This window comes from Aspergillus pseudoviridinutans (genome assembly GCF_018340605.1).
Source record: "Aspergillus pseudoviridinutans IFM 55266 DNA, scaffold_3, whole genome shotgun sequence".
In the NCBI taxonomy this organism is placed as follows: Eukaryota; Fungi; Ascomycota; class Eurotiomycetes; order Eurotiales; family Aspergillaceae; genus Aspergillus; species Aspergillus pseudoviridinutans.
In genome coordinates this window covers 1,863,494-1,883,500 of record NW_025091283.1, presented here as the reverse complement: position 1 = coordinate 1,883,500, position 20,007 = coordinate 1,863,494, and the positions used below count along the sequence as shown (strand labels likewise).

Sequence of the window (20,007 nt, the reverse complement as noted above, 5' to 3'; positions counted from 1 at the left end):
TTTCTCCCTCGTCTAGCTCCGGTACAATCCTGGGACAGTTTGTCGGCTATTGAGCAGCTCCGCATCGCGACTGTTGCTGTTATCTCACACAAGCTGACTAGGTCATGCAATCACTCTTCTATCCCACCTTCCAACACTGCTGGTGAGGGCGTCCCGTCGATGGGACCGAACGTCGGATCTGCTGAGAATCAGACAGTTGACTTCAGGGTAGACCTTGGGTACTTTTTCATGCTGATGGAGACGGCTACTTCTTTGAATAATAACGAGCCATGCTATCCTTTGTACTTCTTCGGGTGCTTTCAAAATTGTGGAAATTGATTAGCTTCCTCTTTGCCGTTTGTAGGAGAGAGCTATTTGAAATTCCAATGCGAACATCGTCAAATTTCTGTCACGTCCAAGTCAAAACAAGGGACTTGAATTTATGGCTCATTTCTATTTCTTGAATTTTGAGTAATATATAGGACCGAAAAATTCATTCATTACATCGTTGTTGAGAACGTCACCAGCCTGCGGCTTCCGCATACTAGCGGTACCCTAACTCGTATACCTGCGCAGTGTTGTACGCAATTTTTGGAGGAAGTGATCTTAAAAAGAAAAGAACAAAAAAGAAAAAAAGTCTAAGACGTTAAGTCAAGGACAACTGGGTATAGAGGGTTGAATCATCCAGAAATATTTTTATGCTGCAAGCTCGCAATAGCCCCTTATGGCTTGCCGGGCGTCACATATAATAAGTGGTTGGTATTCTATGAGCGGCTGGAGGTGTAGGTCTTCTTGGGGAGGGGGAAACTATATGGCAAAGTCACGATGTTAGTCGTCATTCATTGAAATGATTCTTGCACCGTTGTCCACTAGCGCAATGAAACTGGACGCAGTTTGGCAACGGTCGCAGGCCCTCGAAAATACGGCCTATTTTCGACAAAGGACCTCGGTAAAACAGAAAGATGAATGAGAAACTTACGAAGGTCCCAGCTCTTGAATGCTCAGGCTGGCGAGCCACTGGCCCATATCCATGCTCTCCTCAAGAGATTTGTTCAGAACAACACCGGCGCAAAAGCCGCCAGCGAACGCATCACTACAAACAACACCCGTCAGCACAAATTTTCCGTTGACCATTAGCAGAATGACTGGTGACGACTTACCCAGCACCGTTGGTGTCGTTGATGCTGCTCTTGGGGATCTCGTGCACAGGGAACTCCTTGACCTCAACCTCACCGCCTGGCTTAACGGTAGCAGTAATCGTGGGCAGAGTGCCTTGGGTGACAATAGCAACTCTGGGACGGCTGGTGTTCTTCTTGGGAAGCTGAGCGAGCTTCTTCGCAATCTCGACGACATCATCCGTACCCCATTCGTGGCTCTCGGAGTAGGCGCGAGCTTCTGTTTCGTTGCAGAAAGTGTAGTCGGTGTAGGGCAGAACGCTGTCAAGCTGGTCCTTGAAGAACTGAGGAATGAAGGGGGCGGAAAGAGAAAGCATGAAGACCTGAATCGCAAAAGGTTAACCTCAATCGAGCAGGATGCAGAAGGAAGGGCATCTTGCTCACTTTGTTCTTGGCAGCGGCCTCCTCGGCAAGGGCCAAAATGGCAGGGACGCAGACTGTCAGGTGGTATCCACCAACATAGTAGTACTGAGCCTTCTCGACAAGAGACCAGACATGAGGCTGCTTCAAGTGGTCAATCTTGTACTCGTTTGCCGCAGCGAGGTGAGTGCACATGCTACGGTTGTGACCAGTGATAATGACGCCGCACTTGCCGGTGGGCTGGACATCGTCCACACGATACTCAGTGTGGACACCAGCCTGGTTGCAGGCCTCCTTGAGGATATCCGCGTACTTGTCCTTACCGACACAGCCAATGTACATGACGGAGTTCTCGGGGAGTATGTACTGTTAGGTTATATCCTCGATCAGCAATGGCCTCAGACTGAAGAAAGGTGATCTACACCGCATACCTGGGCACCGCGGGCGGTGTTCTGTGCAGCACCACCAGCAATTAACTTAGCATCACGACCAAGGAGCTCATCGTAAAGTCCCATGTGCTTCTCCTCTGCAAGGATGGCATCGTTGTCCTTAAGACCGTACTTTTCCAGAAGAGCGGCATCACTGTGCAAGGTTCAATCAGTTGATATCCAATTGGTTTAGACTTTCCGATGTCGTCCATCAGTGACCTACCCGACGGCTTGGATATCTAAGACCCTTCAGGGTCAGCATACTAAATCAACGTCCGGATAGTTGTTGTCCGTTGTCAGGATATGTGAAATAACACGCACCTAGGAGAGGGTTCTCCAAGCACAAAAAAGGGTATCCCTGAGCAGCGGCCATTTTTCCCGTTGCAATTGACGATACGATATGTATGAAGGGAAAATGGAGGAAGCGGAGTGACGAGGAGTAAGAAAGAGAAGCAGAGGAGGAGGAGAAACTAATGATAATAATACTTCGGCGGGGTGTTCTGAGGAGGGGCAGACAGCGAGGTGGAATGGTTTACCGTAGTGAGATCGGCGGCCGGCCAGTTGCCGGTCCAGGCGGTCCTTATGATTTGTTGCGTCAGGAGACCGGATAACCTCCAAAGTCCGGTGTACCTACACGAGAACAATCCCCGATAACCGACATCTACAAACTCACTCGGAATACTCATTTATTTAGCATCTTCAAACCTCTCAAAAAAATGGCCGACCCTGCTTTAGAACTGGCAGAAACCATCCAAACCGCCTCAATCAAGCGGGATCCATCCCCGAGACACGACATCAATCCTCCAACCGCCGCCTCGGAGAAGCGACCTGTGGCACGACGCTCTTCCTCCGAAACTGACAGCATCCCGTCTGATATTGTTGATCCCAGTCGCATGGTTAGACCCGTTTCACGCCGTCATACTCTTCCTCCTTTACCCGATCTGCGGTTTGAGCAGAGCTATCTCGCCAGCTTGCGAGGTGCCGACACATGGGGACGAGTTGCATGGATTACCATTCGGGACCAGGTACGGATACTCGACTATGAGTTGAGAGATCTCGTTGTCGCTGTGTGAATTGAAACGCTAGAATGCTGATGAAATGGGTCGCAAAATATTAGGTTCTTCTACCACTCATCCAGGGTACTCTTTGGACTCTTGCGCTTTCTGGCTGGCGTTACTGGAACCGCACAGCTTCTCTCAGTGGCCAGACGCTCGGTAGCAGACTACGAAGGTGGTGGTACGAAGTCAATAATTGGAAGCTTCCTCCCCTGGGTACCACAAAGGACCCTCGGCTTGCTTCCAAGGTCGAAGACGTAAGTGCACATCTTTCAATGTGGTCAAGCGAGACATTGGCGCGAGAATATACCTATTTCTGATATATGGTTCAAAATCAAGTCGATCTGCAGCTGACGTTCTCGGAGTTCTTACAGTTCTACACGGCGCAATTTTCGAATGCTGGTGCAGACTAAAGTCTCTCTGCATCACTTTTCCATATTGGGACAGGGACTCGCATTGCATTATCGGAGTTAGGGATTTGGCGTTCTTTTCTTCTTCGTTGTCAATGACTTCATATTGCATAGCGTAATCGATATGCAAGCAAAAAGTCCAACCATACTTTGCGATTCTCGTCTAACCTTTTAAAGCGTCTCATTCCCGCCTCAAAATAATATACATTTATCGTAGGTAGAAGGTGTTGAGTCAGCAGTAGTCCTTGCGCCTGGATCAGCAGCCGAGTTCTGGGCTCGGTGTGACATGCCCCTTGAGCCTCATATAAAATCATCCTGCTATAAGAACCATTGCGAACTCCAGGCCAGATAGACCTTTGAACGTAAATATACCGCTCAACAGAAGCCTGACAAACTCTCGATGGAAACAAACTCCCGTTTTGCCTGAATTCGTGTTAATGGTTTTCGGAAATGGTAACACTGCGCCACAGAACACTAATCGAGTGTCAGGTGAAGACTTCGCTTTTGGTAAGAAACTTGGAGTAGCCGTGATTCAAGAATTCTCAACCCGTCTCATTTGGACCGTTGATGGGAGCTATTTGATTTCGCGACAAGTCGGTTCCGGAAGGCTGTTCAGTACCCTCACGCGTCTCTCGTTGTTGACCGTTAAGCTCATTCAGTGGATCGGCCTTCTGCTCATAAACAGCTGTGTTCATCGGCACAATGCTGGGCATTTTCCCGACATCCACAGTCGGCGCTTGCGCGTCTGCCGTATCCATCTGTCTGTTGGTCTCAGAGTCCGGCACTTGACTCATAGCCTGAGTCTCAGAGGCCGTTGACGGATTTGCTATGTCTGCTTTGTCCGCTGAGTCTGTATGTGCATTTTGAAGTTTCTCTGCTGACGACTCCTCGACAGGCTCGTGAGGGCTGCTTGGTAGTTTTCCCTTGCCGTATCTTAACTGCACCACCAGACTCCGATCTTGTCCGTTTATGACCGACTCGTCCCCACTCAAGTCGCCTTCATCATCGCCTTCGAAATCATTGTCTTCCTCTTCCTCGCCACCCTGCCACTCGTTTCCACTGGAGTGACCAGCGTCCGACTCATCGTCCATATTGTAGTCCGTATAGCCATTTGCTCGAGTCGCCCGAGACCTTTGGGGTCTACCGGTTTCCTCGGCTTCCTCGCCGCGCTGGCCACTAAGGAGGCTCTCACCGTACAGGCCACCCGCTCGTGCGCGTATCTGCCTACCACTTGCAGTATATCTGGGTCCCGCAGGTTCTGCAGGTGTTGAAATTCCGGAAGCGTTCCGTGTCGATCGTCTTGTTGAGGGAAACTCGTCGGAAAAGATATCCTCGTCATCTGAATATGTGTACTTGAGCTTCTTGCCACGAGTTCGGCCTTCGTACAGTGAAAAACCGGGCTCTGGTCGAGCGAAGGCGGCTTTGCGGGCAATGCGATAGTCCCGTCTCTTGCGTTTCTTGCGGGTCGTCAATAAGAAGGTTAGAGCACGGGCGGCTATAGCAGCTTACCTCCTCTGAGCCCTCAAAACGAGGTATGGAATTCTTGATCCGTTCACTGAGCTTCTTCGCATGTATACTCTTCTCTCCATCCAGCTTATCTGCGACAGCCTTCAACTCGGGTATACTCCCGGCTACACTCCACCACGTAACGTTCTTGAGGGCCGGGTTGCTCTCGCGATATAACCTGAAATGTGTATCATCCAAACCCTCGACCAGCCAGTACCGACGCTTCAGGCCGTCACGGCCCCACGGTTGGACTGAAAGCGGTTGGTTCAGATCGTCCTCATGGCGGGCTTGCTTGTAGGATTCTTTAATCTTGGCTTGAACGGCTTCAGATGAAGAAAGGGACCAGAGAATCAGCGACTTCAGCAATGTCAACTATTCAAATTATCAGTGCCTTGGACTTGTAATGGAATATCCGCATCGCATTGGCATACGCGTTCTTCGGGTGACATTGTTGCAAAGGTGCGACCCCCATGAAGGGGGTTCTTTCCTTGCCAAGCCTTGGGCCATTGGGAGGCATGAGTTTGAATTGCCTCTTCAAGAGGTCGCTGGTAGTGAGCTCGGCTGTGAATCAGCGTGAAATAGTTAGTCCTCTATCTGGTCGCAAAAGCCTTGCACGAGCATAAGGAATAAATGGTGCGGTGGCCATCTGATGGTGTAGGGACCAGGTGCTCATACTCAACATCCTTCTTCCGATTTAGCACGAGACCGAGCAATGCACATAGAAGTCTCTCAATATAATCGCCTGGTGGAAGCTCCACGACACCTCTCTCGATATCCTGGGGTCCAAAGTGTGGCGTCGATCGCGGGAAGACCTCATGAAAACGCGCGCGGAACATCACAATAAACTATAAAGTTGCGACAAGTTAGCAAACAGGCTGTAGCGAATAGTCTGGCGCGCCAGACTGTCGATGGGAGCTTCTGTAAGCTCGAGCGACTTTCTAAACTTACTGCAATGTCAGGATTATCAGCTAGAACATATTCATGAGGTGGTGAGGGCTCCCGTTTCGGCGGCGGAGACTCGGATTCCTTCTTGAAGTACTTGGTGATGCCAACAGGCTCATCGAGAGCCATAGGACCAACTTCATCTTCTGAAGGAGGCGCTGACGATAGCGACGAGAGATCTGAGTCGGAAAGCGACATGTTCGACATGGTTGGGGTGCTGTCTCAATGTGATGCATTCGAGGACGAGGTGACGGTGGGCAAGTCCGCGCCGCGAAGAAGTTCCCTTACTGACGCTACTCGGTTGAAGCGCGGCTTCCACGCGCCATGACTGTCCGGCCTTATGGATGGTACCAGTTAATGTCAGGCGGTGACTAGTTTTTTGCTCAAGAACACTCTAATCTCTTATGAATTCACTCAAATATAGCAATAAAGATGTAGATTCTAGGTGCACCATTCATACAAGCATACAACTGAGCCTAGGGAATTGAGATACTGAAGCAGATTATGTGCGTCATCACAGGGGCGTTCCCTAGGATTGAGCATCAACTGTAGCCAGGAAGGGTTACACTCCATGAACAGACGAAAATGATTAAGATCAACTGAAGACCATCATAAGTTTGATCAACCAGGGCCACTCGGAGCATCACAATATGAGCCGTCAAGGGGGACGTACGGGAGGGAGAACGATTCAGACATGTTCCAAACGTATCTAATCCTCTTCCCTCCAAAAAGCATACTGGATGCAGAGATTCTGTCTTCTCGTCCAAAGACTAGACGAACTTCATGAAGATACTGAAATTCTCAAAAGTTTTGAGATGCATAGTGGCAAATGTCTCAGCTGCTTGGGCCTGTCAATGACAGAAGCCCATCGGAATGCCTATTAGCTCCGAAATTGCGGCACAATACCGATTGCTAACTGAGAGTTGTGCCTGAAGGGTACTGTCAATAATCTGATATTATCCAGAAGATTTGAGGGAAAAATGAGGGGTCCGTTGCAAGATTCGCCATGTCATTGAAGCTCAGCTTGCTCCTGTACCCGAGAACCACGTATTTTGTCGCAGGAAATAAGCGCAAATGCATCTCATCTTGGATCCATCCGGAACGAATTCCCATGCATTATTTAAGCGAGCACATTAGGCCAGAGGTGCTTGAGCAAAACTGTAGAAAGTCTGCACCAAACTTCATTGATATATCGAGGATTGGCGTCAGCCTTTATAAGACAATCCTCTAGACACCTATGGAATGAAGGACAATGGCCACGAAGACCACACGGCTAGAAGGTATTTACTCCAGGAGTTGGAAAAACGGCACCAAGTGATGATTTGTATTTGAGGGCTATCTACACGTAAGTCAAGACGTCACGTTATCCGCGCGCAAATCACAGCCGCGCCAGGGCCCAAACGGCGCTAGCGCCAACTCGGTTAGATTAGCGATCTCGCCCTAAAGCCCACACAGCCCATCCTCCGACGAATTCTCAACACCAACCCGACAAGCCCATTTTCGATTTGAGGTACGAGCAATTGATAACTCCCACCAACGGTCGCCGGCGGTCTTTCTTTTGAATACTAACGCAAAGGTTTCAACATATAGAAAGTCGCCATGGGTCGTGTGATCCGCAATCAGAGGAAGGGTCGTGGATCCATTTTCAGTGAGTGCGACCGCAATGAAATGAATAACCTGCATGCGAGACTTTGCAGGAACTTTTACATTCGAGAATCCAGAAAATGCTAATTGATGTCTTTTTACGTCTTCAGCGGCTCACACCCGTCTCAACAAGGCTCCTGCCCAGTTCCGCACGCTCGACTTCGCTGAGCGCCATGGATATGTCAGGGGTGTTGTGAAGGAGATCATCCACGACCCCGGCCGTGGTGCTCCTCTCGCTAAGGTCCAGTTCCGTCACCCTTACAAGTTCAAGATGGTTACCGAGACCTTCATCGCCAACGAGGGCATGTACACTGGTCAATTCATTTACGCCGGAAAGAACGCTGCCCTGACCGTCGGCAACATCCTCCCCCTCGCCTCCGTTCCTGAGGGTACCGTTGTTTCCAACGTCGAGGAGAAGTCTGGTGACCGTGGTGCTCTTGGTCGTACCTCCGGAAACTACGTTACCGTTATCGGCCACAACCCTGAGGAGGGCAAGACCAGAATCAAGCTCCCCAGTGGTGCCAAGAAGGTTGTGAAGAACACCGCTCGTGGTATGGTTGGTATCGTCGCTGGTGGTGGTCGTACCGACAAGCCTCTGCTCAGTATGTTACTCTGATTCTCAAACCCCCGTTTAGTGTGGAAGGATATGAAGGGCGTCGGTTGCTAACGAGTATCTACAGAGGCTTCTCGTGCCAAGCACAAGTTCGCTGTCAAGCGCAACTCTTGGCCCAAGACTCGTGGTGTTGCCATGAACCCCGTCGATCACGTAAGATCTGCCCTTCTCTTATTTTGTATATATTTTTTCTCGAACAATATCTGACAAGGATTCTCTCTACAGCCTCACGGTGGTGGTAACCACCAGCATATCGGTAAGGCCTCGACCATCTCTCGCTACGCCGCCCACGGTCAAAAAGCCGGTCTTATTGCTGCCCGGAGAACTGGTCTGCTCCGTGGTACCCAGAAGACCAAGGATTAAATGTGATCTTGTGCGGAGTTTTGTTCTTTTTGACGGGTTGAAAATGCTCTTCTGCTATGAGACATATGTACTTAGGCGACTGCGGATTATCTTCCACACGTCCTTAGCGAATTAAGGTTGTGGCCAACAAAATTTTTTTTCATGATGACCAAAAAGATCAGAACAAAAATGGGATGGAATCCAGTGTCTCGCGATGCATTACATGACGCATGTCTCAGCAAGAGCGGAAGAACCTCGTGGTAATCAATGAAAATTCCCTTTTCTCGTTCATTCGGTGTTCAACATGATGAGCCATCGTGTGGCATCAAACCCCTGGAGTCTGAGCTCACTTAACCTTCAGGTCAGAGCAGATGGCTCAGAATAGACTATTGCAGCTGCTGCATTGCTATCAGCATGGAAGACGATGGCCTTTAGGCTTCTCTCAAATGTACTTCAACCGCCGAGGGCATTCATTCTCGGAAGTTGACCTCATCCAACGTTTGTAGCCAAGATATAAAGCCAACTTTCACTCGACTCCGTTATGCTCTGTCCTAGACTTGTCGATATTGTATAATAGCCAGCCCTTGCATTCCTCCTTCTAAAACGATCACTTGTTCTATCTCACTGGTTCTGATTCTGGCTGGAGACAAATAAGGGAGGTCGGATACCTACCTTTCAGATGATTCGGATCCCGTTAACTGATGGAAACGAGGTTCTGCTCTCAAAGTGACCAATCAGCAGCGCGAGCTGCACCAAGGAGAGTTGTCGTATTCCATGGAAAACACCAGGAGTTGCAAACTCCCATAACTCATCACTAGCATCTCTACTTGCTCTTCATCTCATTGTTCTCTGGGATACATCAAAATGCATGTGGTCGATGATTCAAATAATGCCCTGCAGAAGATACTCCCCCTGGCCAGGGCCGCTAGGCCATCCACGTCTGCTACTGCACGTTGGCAAGCAGTTGTGAACCGCGATGCAACCGCCAATACATTCGTCTACGCCGTCCTGACGACAAAAATATACTGCCGCCCATCCTGTCCAGCTCGCCTTGCCCGCCGCGCCAATGTCACATTCTACGACACACCCTCACAGGCAGAATCAGCAGGGTTCCGGGCCTGTAAGCGCTGCAAACCGGAAACGCACTGGGCGGCAAATCCACAAGTCCAGTTGATACAAAAGGCTTGCGAAGCCATTGATTTGGAAGTCCTAAACGGCTGCAAACCGACGCTTCAGAAGCTGGCCAGCGATGCCAACCTGACGCCCAGTCATTTCCATCGCATTTTCAAAAAGGTCATGGGCGTGACGCCGGGGCAATACTCGGCATCTGCTCTGGATTGTCGGAATCGAAATGTCTCGGTTGACTCTGGCCTAGGTGAAGATTGGAATGTGAACCGGCCCCTTGGTGACGATAGTGTCTGCTACGAGCCTGACCCATTCGGCGCTTTGAATGATTCCCGTGCTTCGACCACCAACGATGCTGTTGTTTGGAATGAATTCGATGCTATGTTAGCTGCGGAGAATGAGTATATTCTGTGGCCAGAGAAGGTACAATAGCTATGAAGCTCGTTCATTTCGACCGATCCCACTGGATATACAGGAGAGCCTTCTGTATGTGAATAACTGAGAGCACAGATGAGTATCTCCTGTGTGCTGTACGCTGTATGCAGTATGCTTTAATTCCTTGTACATTTGACATCATAGGAGCCCTTGGTCAATGAATTTTTTGCGCTGAGGTTGGAAGACTGTTGGAGGATATGTGTTGTTGTACAGTGTATACACTTTGTGAACTTCACTCTATTAATAGTATAAAATTCAGTGGATACATATGGACTTTCTTGGTGATGACACATATAGCATATAACATGTTGTTTTTTAAGTTTCTTTTAAGTATGCACTACAGACTGTCTAACTTTGCAGTGTTTAATCAAGTAAAAGCGAACAACAGTTGTATATCACCGTCCAACGAGAGATATATTTTTCATTCTTCTACAGACTTGCAGCTCCTGGTTTCCATGAATTACAGTAGATGTTGTATAGTGAAGTTCGCGGCAATCTAAGCCATCAGTTCTTCGAGCCACAAGTCTACCAACCTACAAGCTTTAAATATATTTCCGCCATGCACCATACATTATTATTGCAGTCTTATGGCTCTCCCTTTGATACCTCATGGGGCGGTTAGAGTACTGTACGGTATAGATACGGTGCTTGATTTGTTCTGTAAATAGTATCGTGGCAACCTGCTCCGTCTACGGAGTACTTCTGAACTTTTGAAATTTCAATCCACCAGTAAGGGACTGTGATCCTCGACAACGTCCCACAAGCGGCCCACCAACGCGTGTACAGGTTACTCTGTAGACAGATACGATTACGGCAAATGAAGTCTAACAATAACAGTGCAAGACTCCAGGCTAACCAAGAAGCTAAGTTTCAGATAACCAGGTTTCAGGAGTCTCAGACATCATAACCATCTGAATGGGACATACACTCACCTTCTCCTATTAGGTGGTCGGCAGCTAAGTACTCGTGTGGTTCGATGGTCAATCATTGTTTCCATGATATGATGATAGTCGATAAACCACCCGGACATATAGCAAGGCATCACAGGTAGAAGTCCACTATTAATCGCACTTGGATATCACCGTATCAACTCCGCTTGTCATCTAAGGTACTCCTGTAAATGTCTGAGACTGGATGAGACAATGCTGCCAAGAGGATAGAAGGAACTGGAGGGTGGGGAGGGGAGGGTACTGATTTGTTCTGGACTCCCGGAGTTTGTACCTGGACGGTGGCGCATTCAGACAGCTGCGATTGGCACTTTTGTCAAGTCACAATGCCATTCCTCGACTACCATGGGGAATTAAATCAATTAATATTTACATTTGCTCCTGACGAATAATGATTGTAGGGATAGAGACCTTTATTTATTTAGATTGATTAAAATTGATAATAACATTCATTAACCCTGTTGGCGAGTGACCTGCTCTCCATTAATTCCCAAGCATTCCCACCCTCGAGGACATCGTCCCGATTTCTACTTTCCCAACCTCCTCTTCTTCTGCCCAAAAACCAGTCCTATTGCCTTTCACTCAGTGTGAATACATGCCTTAAATTCACCGAATGCCGCCATTATTCAATCCATGAGTTTTGGACTATTCCAGTTGCTATCTCTCGTTGCATAGTCCATCGCCAGAACGGACTAACCTCTGTACATCTGCAACCGCCGCATTCGGTTCCTACATAGATTTAAAAGGAAATCCCATTCATTTCCCGTCGACGTGTCCTCCATCATAACGCTTCATCTACACCTATACTTAATACACATTCAGCCAATATGAACGTCAATAAAAAGCTCGACCGCTTCAAGCAATGGGCAGGCGAGAGGATGGGCGGTGAAATTAAGACTAATCTCTCTGATGACTTTAAAGCCCTGGAGACCGAAATGAACGTGAAACATGAAGGTGGGCAAGATCTGCTTCCTATGGCATGGAATTTTCTCATGTTGCCTTTTGCTGACACTATTCATCTGTCACTCTCTAGGGGTCGACCGTATTCATAAATCCTTGGTTGCTTATATAAAGTCCATCTCCAAGCGCAGCGAAGGAGATGACAAGGAGAAAACACTGCCTATAGCTCATTTGGGTAGCAGCATGGTCAGCCATGGCGAGGATTTCGATGCCAATTCCGAATATGGCCGTTGTTTGACGAGTAAGCGACCGCCCTACTCCTGCTGCTTGACAAGCGATTGGTTATCTGACGTTGTTCTTTCTACCGAATAGTGTTTGGCAGGGCAGAGGAGCGGATTGCTCGCGTGCAGGAAACCTATATCTCACAGGCTACTGCCACCTATCTTGAATCCCTTGAACGATCTCTAGCCCAGATGAAAGAATACCAGGTACGATTTCGCTCTGTACGAGTCTATCCATTACGAACGCCATGACATCTAACGACTCGAGCAGGCTGCCCGCAAGAAGCTTGACAGCCGAAGATTGGCCTACGATACGTCACTCTCTAAGATGCAGAAAGCGAAGAAAGAGGACTTTCGCGTTGAAGAAGAATTGCGTACTCAGAAGGTCAAGTACGAAGAGGCCAACGAAGACGTTTACAGGCGGATGTACGATATCAAGGATGCGGAGGTAGAAGGTGTCGCGGATTTGGCTGCATTCCTCGAAGCGCAGCTCAATTACCACGAACGGTGCCGAGAAGCACTTCTCCAAATCAAGAATGATTGGCCTGCAGAGTGAGTCAAAACTATTGGCACACGAGCTTGCTTGAAGCTGACTCGGGTCCTAGCCAATTCCAATCGCAAACGCCAAATGGTCGCCGTACCGGGCGTGCCCGTTCCAATACCGCACATTCCTATCATGAACGCTACGACCCGCTGCATGAGGAGGTAACCAACGGTGTTAGTCCCAGACCGATCATTAGGTCAGACCGTCATACTTCATCTGTTCCCCCAACTCTGCCCGTGAGAGAAGCGTACCCAGCGGAGACGCCTTACCAGCGACCTGTTTTGAACCGCACCTCAACTTTCGAGGGCCCTTCGCAGTTGCGGCATCTGCAGCCGTCTGGTTCATCTTCGTGGCAATCACGAGCGACCAGTGAAAATTTCGTCTCCCGCAGAGATAGCTCTCAACCTCGGCCTGTCAGCATGATGCCAGATAATCCATATTCTGATCCTTACGATGAATCCACTGCGCATGTTAATTCCCAATCCGACGTGTTCTACCAGGGACGCTCGAGCCCTCCTTCGTACGGGAATGCCATTTCCAGAAGAGCTAGCTCGGGCACCTTGAACGGTACGGCATTGAACAAGAAAGCTCCTCCACCTCCCCCGCCTTCGCGAGCAAAGAAGCCGCCTCCGCCGCCCCCCGTGAAACGGCCCATGCTGTCTGTGGGCGATGTGTAAGCAATACCACGCACTTTCAGGACTGCTAGGGAATCTTTGGTTGTCGTTCGAAATATCACATTGTCATTTCGCACAGGCGTTCCGTCCATTCTGCTTACAAAATTTTTTTGATACTTTCACTGCTACGCTGCTGGAAAGCGTTGCGTCGTTGTAGTTGCTCACTCAAAGAGACTGGCGATTTCTAGCTTCATCTTTCAATTGTTTTGCGTATTCGGGGAGACGTTTCATCGCTGTACGGACTGTTCTCAAGGCCAGCGGCGCGGGACGACTATACAGTGGTATAGTCAGATCCGAACAATCGTGACAAGGGATGGTACCTAAATATTATCAGGGTATTGCTCATAGAAATAGTGCTCAATTGTATGCTGTTGGCGCTCTGTAGGTATCCTGTATTCTTCTCTGTACCTCTTAAATAAAGTCCGTTTACTGTGATTGGCGGCGAATAGTGCCGCCAAGACCGAAAGCGGACGACAGCTGAGTCAGCAAAGTGTCACGTGATACAACACGAAATCTTCTTCCAACGTCTCGCCGCCTGCCTCTCTCTGTTACAGGCACAGGCTGAGCACCGCCAGTTTCCCCGACCAGCACGGAAAGTCGCGACACTTCCGTCCCCTTCATCTCCATTTCATCCAAACAGGTCTTCAACGCGCCTTTTTTAACGGCCCCCCTTCACTTGAAGTCATTTTTTCCCCTTCCACCATCGTGATTGAGCCTCCCCCCACCCTCCTGCTCGCCTTCGCTTTGTCGCCTACCGCCCGGTGGTCACCCCGATCCAGGCCAAACATCACAAAACTTGTCGCAACTTATTAGATAAAGGTCGCTCTCAGTCGCATTCATCGACAGAAGGAGTTTTCTTTCACTACACATTCGCCAATTCGCGCTTTCGGTCGCTCCACAGGCGCGAATTGTCATTTCTGTTTCCAGTCCCTTCCCCCTACGTGTTTGTTCGCAATTCCGTCGCGGGTCTTGTCGTAGTTCAAGTCGTCCAATACCGTCCTTGTCCTGCTTATGAAGTAAGACATCGATTACGCGCTTGAATATGGCTTCACTCCAGTCAGCGCCCAATATGGCGGCTGGAAACATGAGCCTGCCGCCAAATTTGACGCAGCAGCATATTCAAGAAGTCCTCCAGGTATAGTGTTTTCGCCCCTCTCATGATCGAAAGATACGAATACTGGTTACTTTTTCATGCCTTCTTGTCTTCGGTATTCGAATAGGATCGCCTCTAACTTTTTCTTAGAAATTCAAGCAGATGCAGGAACAGGGTGTACGCCACGACGACCCTGAATACCTCAAAGCTCACAACCTACTTGCTGCTGTCCAGCGACAGCAAGTATACCAAAAGCAAAGGCAGTTCGCACAGCAGCAACTTCAGGCGCAACATCGTCAACAGCAGTTGAACGGCGCGACTCCGGAGTCTGCAGCTGCAAATGGTATCAATGGTTAGATCGCCCTACAAGCTCTATACTCCAGCTTTGCTTTCCTCTTTACTGACTTCCCTTTCCCCACTTAGGTCGAAATGGCCCGATCCCCTCGTCAGTTCCCACTCAAGATGCCTCAACACCGACTGGCGCTCAATCACAACCTGCCAATCCTGCTGCTGCTCAGAAGGGTGCACCTGTCGCCAGTGGAAGTTTCTCTGCGGAGCAGCTTACAACTCTCAGAAATCAGATTCTGGCCTTCAAGCTGCTCTCCAAGAATCTCACAATACCACCGCGTGTCCAACAGCAGCTTTTTGCCTCCAAAAAGGCTCAGACTCCTACTCCCTCAGATGGTATCGCGAGCGCAGAGAGCGTCTTAGAAAGCGTGACTCAGGCCAAGTCGGAGCAGCCCACCCCAGATCTAGCGCCACAGTCCAAGGATTTCTATGAAACTTTTCAGTCGCCCTATGAGCTCTTCCCTAAAAGCGTCAGCTTCACTGATCATGCTTCTCGCGCCAACCGCCTGCGCATTCCTGCTCTGATGCCACCCGGCATTGACCTGGAGCAGCTGCGTGAAGACCGTGAGATGATTCTCTACAACAAAATCAATGCGCGAAAGGCAGAGCTCGCTGAGCTTCCTGCAAATCTTGGTGTGTGGGATACGAGCAAGAGTGATACGCCCAGCGGTGATGACTCGCTGAAGCTTAAGGCGTTGATCGAGTACAAGATGCTTCATCTTCTGCCCAAGCAGAGGCTTTTCCGCAAACAKATTCAGAATGAAATGTTTCACTTTGATAATCTCGGCATGACTGCCAATCGATCTAGCCACCGCCGCATGAAGAAGCAGTCCCTTCGTGAAGCTCGAATCACTGAGAAGTTGGAGAAGCAGCAACGCGATGCCCGCGAGACTCGGGAGAAGAAGAAACAATACGATCAACTACAAGCCATTTTGAACCATGGCGCCGAGCTGCAGAACGCTGCTAATCAGCAGCGCACGCGTATGCAGAAGCTTGGACGCATGATGCTTCAGCACCACCAGCATATGGAGCGTGAAGAGCAGAAACGTGTCGAACGTACTGCCAAACAACGTCTTCAGGCTCTAAAGGCCAACGATGAAGAGACTTACATGAAGCTTCTGGGACAGGCCAAAGATTCGCGTATCTCTCATCTCCTCAAACAGACCGATGGCTTCCTCAAACAACTTGCTGCCTCGGTCAGGGAGCAGCAACGTAGCCTAGCTGAACGATATGGGGAAGATGAACAGCTCTTCGAAGAAGAGGATGAAGAGGATATCGGATCCGATGACGACGAAGAGGGCGGCCGACGGAAGATTGACTATTATGCTGTCGCTCACCGTATCAAGGAAGAGGTTACCGAACAGCCTAAGATTCTTGTTGGCGGTACCCTCAAGGAGTACCAGGTGAAGGGTCTGCAGTGGATGATTTCGCTCTACAACAACAACTTGAATGGTATTTTGGCGGACGAGATGGGTCTTGGAAAGACTATTCAAACCATCAGCTTGATCACATACATTATTGAGAAGAAGAAGAACAACGGCCCCTTCTTGGTTATCGTGCCTCTCAGCACTCTGACAAACTGGAATCTGGAATTCGAAAAGTGGGCGCCAAGTGTCTCCAGGGTTGTCTACAAGGGCCCCCCCAATGCGCGCAAACAGCAGCAGCAGCAAATCCGCTGGGGTAACTTCCAAGTTTTGTTGACCACATACGAATACATCATCAAGGACCGTCCAATCTTGAGCAAGATCAAGTGGACGCACATGATTGTTGACGAAGGTCACCGTATGAAGAACACACAGTCAAAGCTGAGTAGCACTTTATCTCAGTACTACACCAGCCGTTATCGCCTGATTTTGACTGGTACCCCCTTGCAAAATAATCTTCCCGAGTTATGGGCGCTGCTTAACTTCGTCTTGCCAAACATCTTCAAATCGGTCAAATCGTTCGATGAGTGGTTCAACACGCCCTTTGCGAATACTGGAGGTCAGGATCGCATGGAACTCTCCGAAGAAGAACAGCTGCTGGTCATTCGTCGTTTGCACAAGGTTCTTCGACCCTTCCTGCTTAGACGTCTGAAGAAAGATGTCGAGAAGGATCTGCCTGATAAGCAAGAACGGGTCATCAAATGTCGCTTTTCTGCTTTGCAAGCGAGGCTGTACAAACAGCTTGTTACGCACAATAAGATGGTCGTCAGTGACGGCAAAGGAGGGAAGACTGGCATGCGTGGTTTGAGCAACATGCTGATGCAGTTGAGAAAATTGTGCAATCATCCATTCGTTTTCGAGCCCGTTGAGGATCAAATGAATCCTGGACGTGGAACCAACGATCTCATTTGGCGAACCGCAGGCAAATTTGAACTTTTGGATAGGATTCTCCCGAAATTCAGGGCCACGGGTCACCGCGTCTTGATGTTCTTCCAGATGACTCAGATCATGAATATCATGGAGGATTTCCTTCGCCTCCGGGGTATGAAATACCTTCGTCTTGATGGTTCAACCAAGTCCGATGATCGTTCGGACCTGCTGAAGCTGTTCAATGCGCCCGGCTCGGACTATTTCTGTTTCTTGCTCTCGACGCGTGCCGGTGGTCTCGGTCTCAACCTGCAGACTGCAGACACTGTCATCATCTTCGATTCAGACTGGAATCCTCACCAAGATTTGCAAGCTCAGGATCGTGCTCACCGTATCGGCCAGAAGAACGAGGTTCGCATCTTGCGTCTGATCAGCTCAAATTCAGTTGAAGAGAAGATTCTTGAACGTGCGCAGTTCAAGCTTGACATGGATGGCAAGGTCATTCAGGCTGGAAAGTTTGACAACAAGTCCACAAACGAAGAGCGAGATGCGCTCCTTCGAACGCTACTCGAAACTGCGGAGGCTGCTGACCAGCTTGGTGAGCAAGACGAAATGGATGACGACGACCTGAACGACATCATGGCTCGCTCTGACGAGGAGCTGATTACTTTCCAGCGCATTGACAAGGAACGTCAGAAGAACGATGCATACGGTCCTGGCCATCGGTATCCCCGTCTCATGGGAGAAGACGAACTCCCGGATATTTACCTTGCCGACGATAACCCCGTTCAAGAAGAAGTTGACATTGAGGTTACTGGTCGTGGAGCTCGTGAACGCAAAATTACCCGCTACGACGATGGTCTTACCGAAGAACAGTGGCTCATGGCCGTGGATGCCGATGATGACTCGATCGAGAATGCTATCGCCCGAAAGGAAGCGAGAGTCGAGCGTCGCCGCATCAATAAGGAGAAGCGCCAGAAGAGAGCCATGGGCGCTGAGTCCTCGCCAGAGCCATCGCGTGAGAGTTCCGAGACCCCGCAACCCAAGAAGCGTGGTCGTAGGGGTCCTGCGCCTAAACGCAAGGCGGAGGAGCCAGTGGAGGAAACCCCGCAACCGAAGCGCAAGAGAGGCAGGCAACCGAAACCTGTGGAAACCTTGAGTAGCGAGGACCGGACCACGCTCCAGCGGATCCTGAACACCGCATACCAGGCGCTGATGGATATGGAACAAGAGCTGCCTGCGGATTCATCCGACAGCGAGGACGGGCCGGTTAGCCGCTCGATCATCGAGCCATTCATGAAGCCACCTCCTAAATCACAGTATCCTGACTATTACCTGATCATTCAGAACCCAATCGCCATGGAGATGATCAGAAAGAAAATAAACCGCGAGGAATATCAGAATCTGAGGGACTTCCGAAATGACATCCACCTCCTGTGTCAGAATGCCAGGACCTACAATGAAGATGGAAGCATCCTGTTCCAGGATGCGAACGATATTGAAGTAAGTTTTCCTTCTGTCACTTTACTTGTTTTTGCCTTCATAGATTTCTGACTTTGAGACAGGCGAAATGTGTCGAGGTGTTGAACAAAGAAACCGAGGACTACCCACAGTTTGCCGATTTCGACGACTCTATGTCATCGGCAGGCAATGATGTCTCTGCTCCCGCACTGTCCGCTGGGACACCTGCCGCTGCCACTCCGACGCAACCAAAGTTGAAACTCACGTTCAACAATAGCAACCGGGATAGTGCAGGAATCGCAAATGGCGGCCCTGACTCGGAAGACGTATGATGCCAACCAATGAGGTTACGTTAGATTTATGACGGGGCATTATTGACTGCTTTCTCGTCTGCTGAAGTCGCAAGCGGAGATATGATTTCAATGTTTTCCGTCTGATGCTACCTGCGATTTTTCCCCCTCGACATGTATTCCTCTAGCTTCGAATTCGTTCATCTTCATATCCCGCTTCTGGGAGGCGTTTTGTGATTTGTTGGCTCGTGATGGACGTTGGTTGATGGCGCAATGCTTCGTTAAATCAAGACGAGCGACTCGTCTTGTTTATTATCTCATTTTCTTATTCTACCTCTTGTGTTATGCAATATTGAAATGTCTTGAGGGCGGAAATTGCCCTGCTTCAGTGTTTCTCGTTTCAGTTTGTTGACCACTTCTGCTCTCTGCAAAGAACAAGGCTTGTCTTGGAACAACTCGAGGCATTTCTGCTGTAATCGACGATCAACGAGGGTTGGTAATAAATGGATATTCCCAATGCTTCACTCTTCTACTATCATTTGTTGTGGGTAATCTTCCGATCAGTTCCACGTTGCCTCTTGGGCTTCTGGTCGCCTGACTTGTCACTGCCTATTCAAAGCATACACCAAACAGTAGGTATTCACTGTTAGACCTGCTCACACGAAGAGCCCCTGTGACTATGAGGGATTCTCGCCTAGTAACTACTCCAGTCAACAATGGCATTGTACTTGGTTTTGCCCATATGTCTTGTATGCGCTTTGAAAATGATACGTCGTTAGCACTCTACAGGTGGGTTTTTTCGCCTTGAGATTGCAGGGACATAGAAAACCTCCGTAGTTTATGAACAGCTTGAGTCATTATTACTGATCTGGTCCGCAAGGGCTTGCTAATAACATACTACAACATGCTACAAGGTGCCTTGTAAAGAGTAAACAAGCTATTTATTCTACCCACCGTGATGCCTCGCACGTCATCTGCCACTAGCTTGGACTCGACGTCACCCAGTCACGTGACACACCGCACCGTCATGCACCATTCTGCGTCCTTCTCTTAACCGCCAGCTCGACCCTTTCGAATCTCTTGAGCTGTGATAACAATCTACCCTTCCTGTCTTCTCTTACTTCTTCATCTTTATATTCGGTCCACCCTCAGGCAGATCTTAAT

At 49.3% G+C, this 20,007-nt stretch overlaps 7 protein-coding genes across 7 annotated transcripts; 5 read left to right on the top strand and 2 right to left on the bottom strand.

Annotated features, from left to right (window-relative positions):
* Nucleotides 1–954: 954 nt before the first annotated feature.
* On the bottom strand, nt 955–2,315 carry Asppvi_004383 (adenosine kinase; the record flags this gene model as incomplete). The annotated part of the gene is made up of 6 exons (XM_043300336.1): nt 955–1,072; nt 1,140–1,477; nt 1,539–1,880; nt 1,946–2,096; nt 2,166–2,181; nt 2,264–2,315. The coding sequence occupies 6 exons, from the start codon at nt 2,313–2,315 to the stop codon at nt 955–957; spliced, it is 1,017 nt and encodes a 338-aa protein (XP_043156271.1).
* A 343-nt stretch (nt 2,316–2,658) lies between these two features.
* Asppvi_004382 (DUF1770 domain-containing protein) lies at nt 2,659–3,410 on the top strand (the record flags this gene model as incomplete). The annotated part of the gene is made up of 3 exons (XM_043300335.1): nt 2,659–2,967; nt 3,060–3,254; nt 3,363–3,410. 3 exons carry the CDS (start codon nt 2,659–2,661, stop codon nt 3,408–3,410), a joined length of 552 nt encoding a protein of 183 aa, XP_043156270.1.
* Nucleotides 3,411–3,949: 539 nt separating this feature from the next.
* Nucleotides 3,950–6,062, bottom strand: Asppvi_004381 (uncharacterized protein; the record flags this gene model as incomplete). The annotated part of the gene is made up of 5 exons (XM_043300334.1): nt 3,950–4,864; nt 4,917–5,285; nt 5,345–5,474; nt 5,589–5,758; nt 5,862–6,062. 5 exons carry the CDS (start codon nt 6,060–6,062, stop codon nt 3,950–3,952), a joined length of 1,785 nt encoding a protein of 594 aa, XP_043156269.1.
* Nucleotides 6,063–7,454: 1,392 nt separating this feature from the next.
* On the top strand, nt 7,455–8,475 carry Asppvi_004380 (60S ribosomal protein uL2; the record flags this gene model as incomplete). The annotated part of the gene is made up of 4 exons (XM_043300333.1): nt 7,455–7,503; nt 7,610–8,101; nt 8,180–8,265; nt 8,338–8,475. The coding sequence occupies 4 exons, from the start codon at nt 7,455–7,457 to the stop codon at nt 8,473–8,475; spliced, it is 765 nt and encodes a 254-aa protein (XP_043156268.1).
* An 843-nt stretch (nt 8,476–9,318) lies between these two features.
* On the top strand, nt 9,319–10,011 carry mpt (putative DNA repair and transcription factor Ada; the record flags this gene model as incomplete). The annotated part of the gene is made up of 1 exon (XM_043300332.1): nt 9,319–10,011. One exon carries the CDS (start codon nt 9,319–9,321, stop codon nt 10,009–10,011), a length of 693 nt encoding a protein of 230 aa, XP_043156267.1.
* Nucleotides 10,012–11,788: 1,777 nt separating this feature from the next.
* On the top strand, nt 11,789–13,363 carry Asppvi_004378 (BAR domain protein; the record flags this gene model as incomplete). Its single annotated transcript, XM_043300331.1, has 5 exons — nt 11,789–11,915; nt 11,995–12,162; nt 12,234–12,349; nt 12,414–12,694; nt 12,748–13,363. 5 exons carry the CDS (start codon nt 11,789–11,791, stop codon nt 13,361–13,363), a joined length of 1,308 nt encoding a protein of 435 aa, XP_043156266.1.
* A 1,066-nt stretch (nt 13,364–14,429) lies between these two features.
* Asppvi_004377 (putative RSC complex subunit (Sth1)) lies at nt 14,430–18,885 on the top strand (the record flags this gene model as incomplete). The annotated part of the gene is made up of 4 exons (XM_043300330.1): nt 14,430–14,495; nt 14,604–14,805; nt 14,877–18,595; nt 18,658–18,885. The coding sequence occupies 4 exons, from the start codon at nt 14,430–14,432 to the stop codon at nt 18,883–18,885; spliced, it is 4,215 nt and encodes a 1,404-aa protein (XP_043156265.1).
* Nucleotides 18,886–20,007: the final 1,122 nt, after the last annotated feature.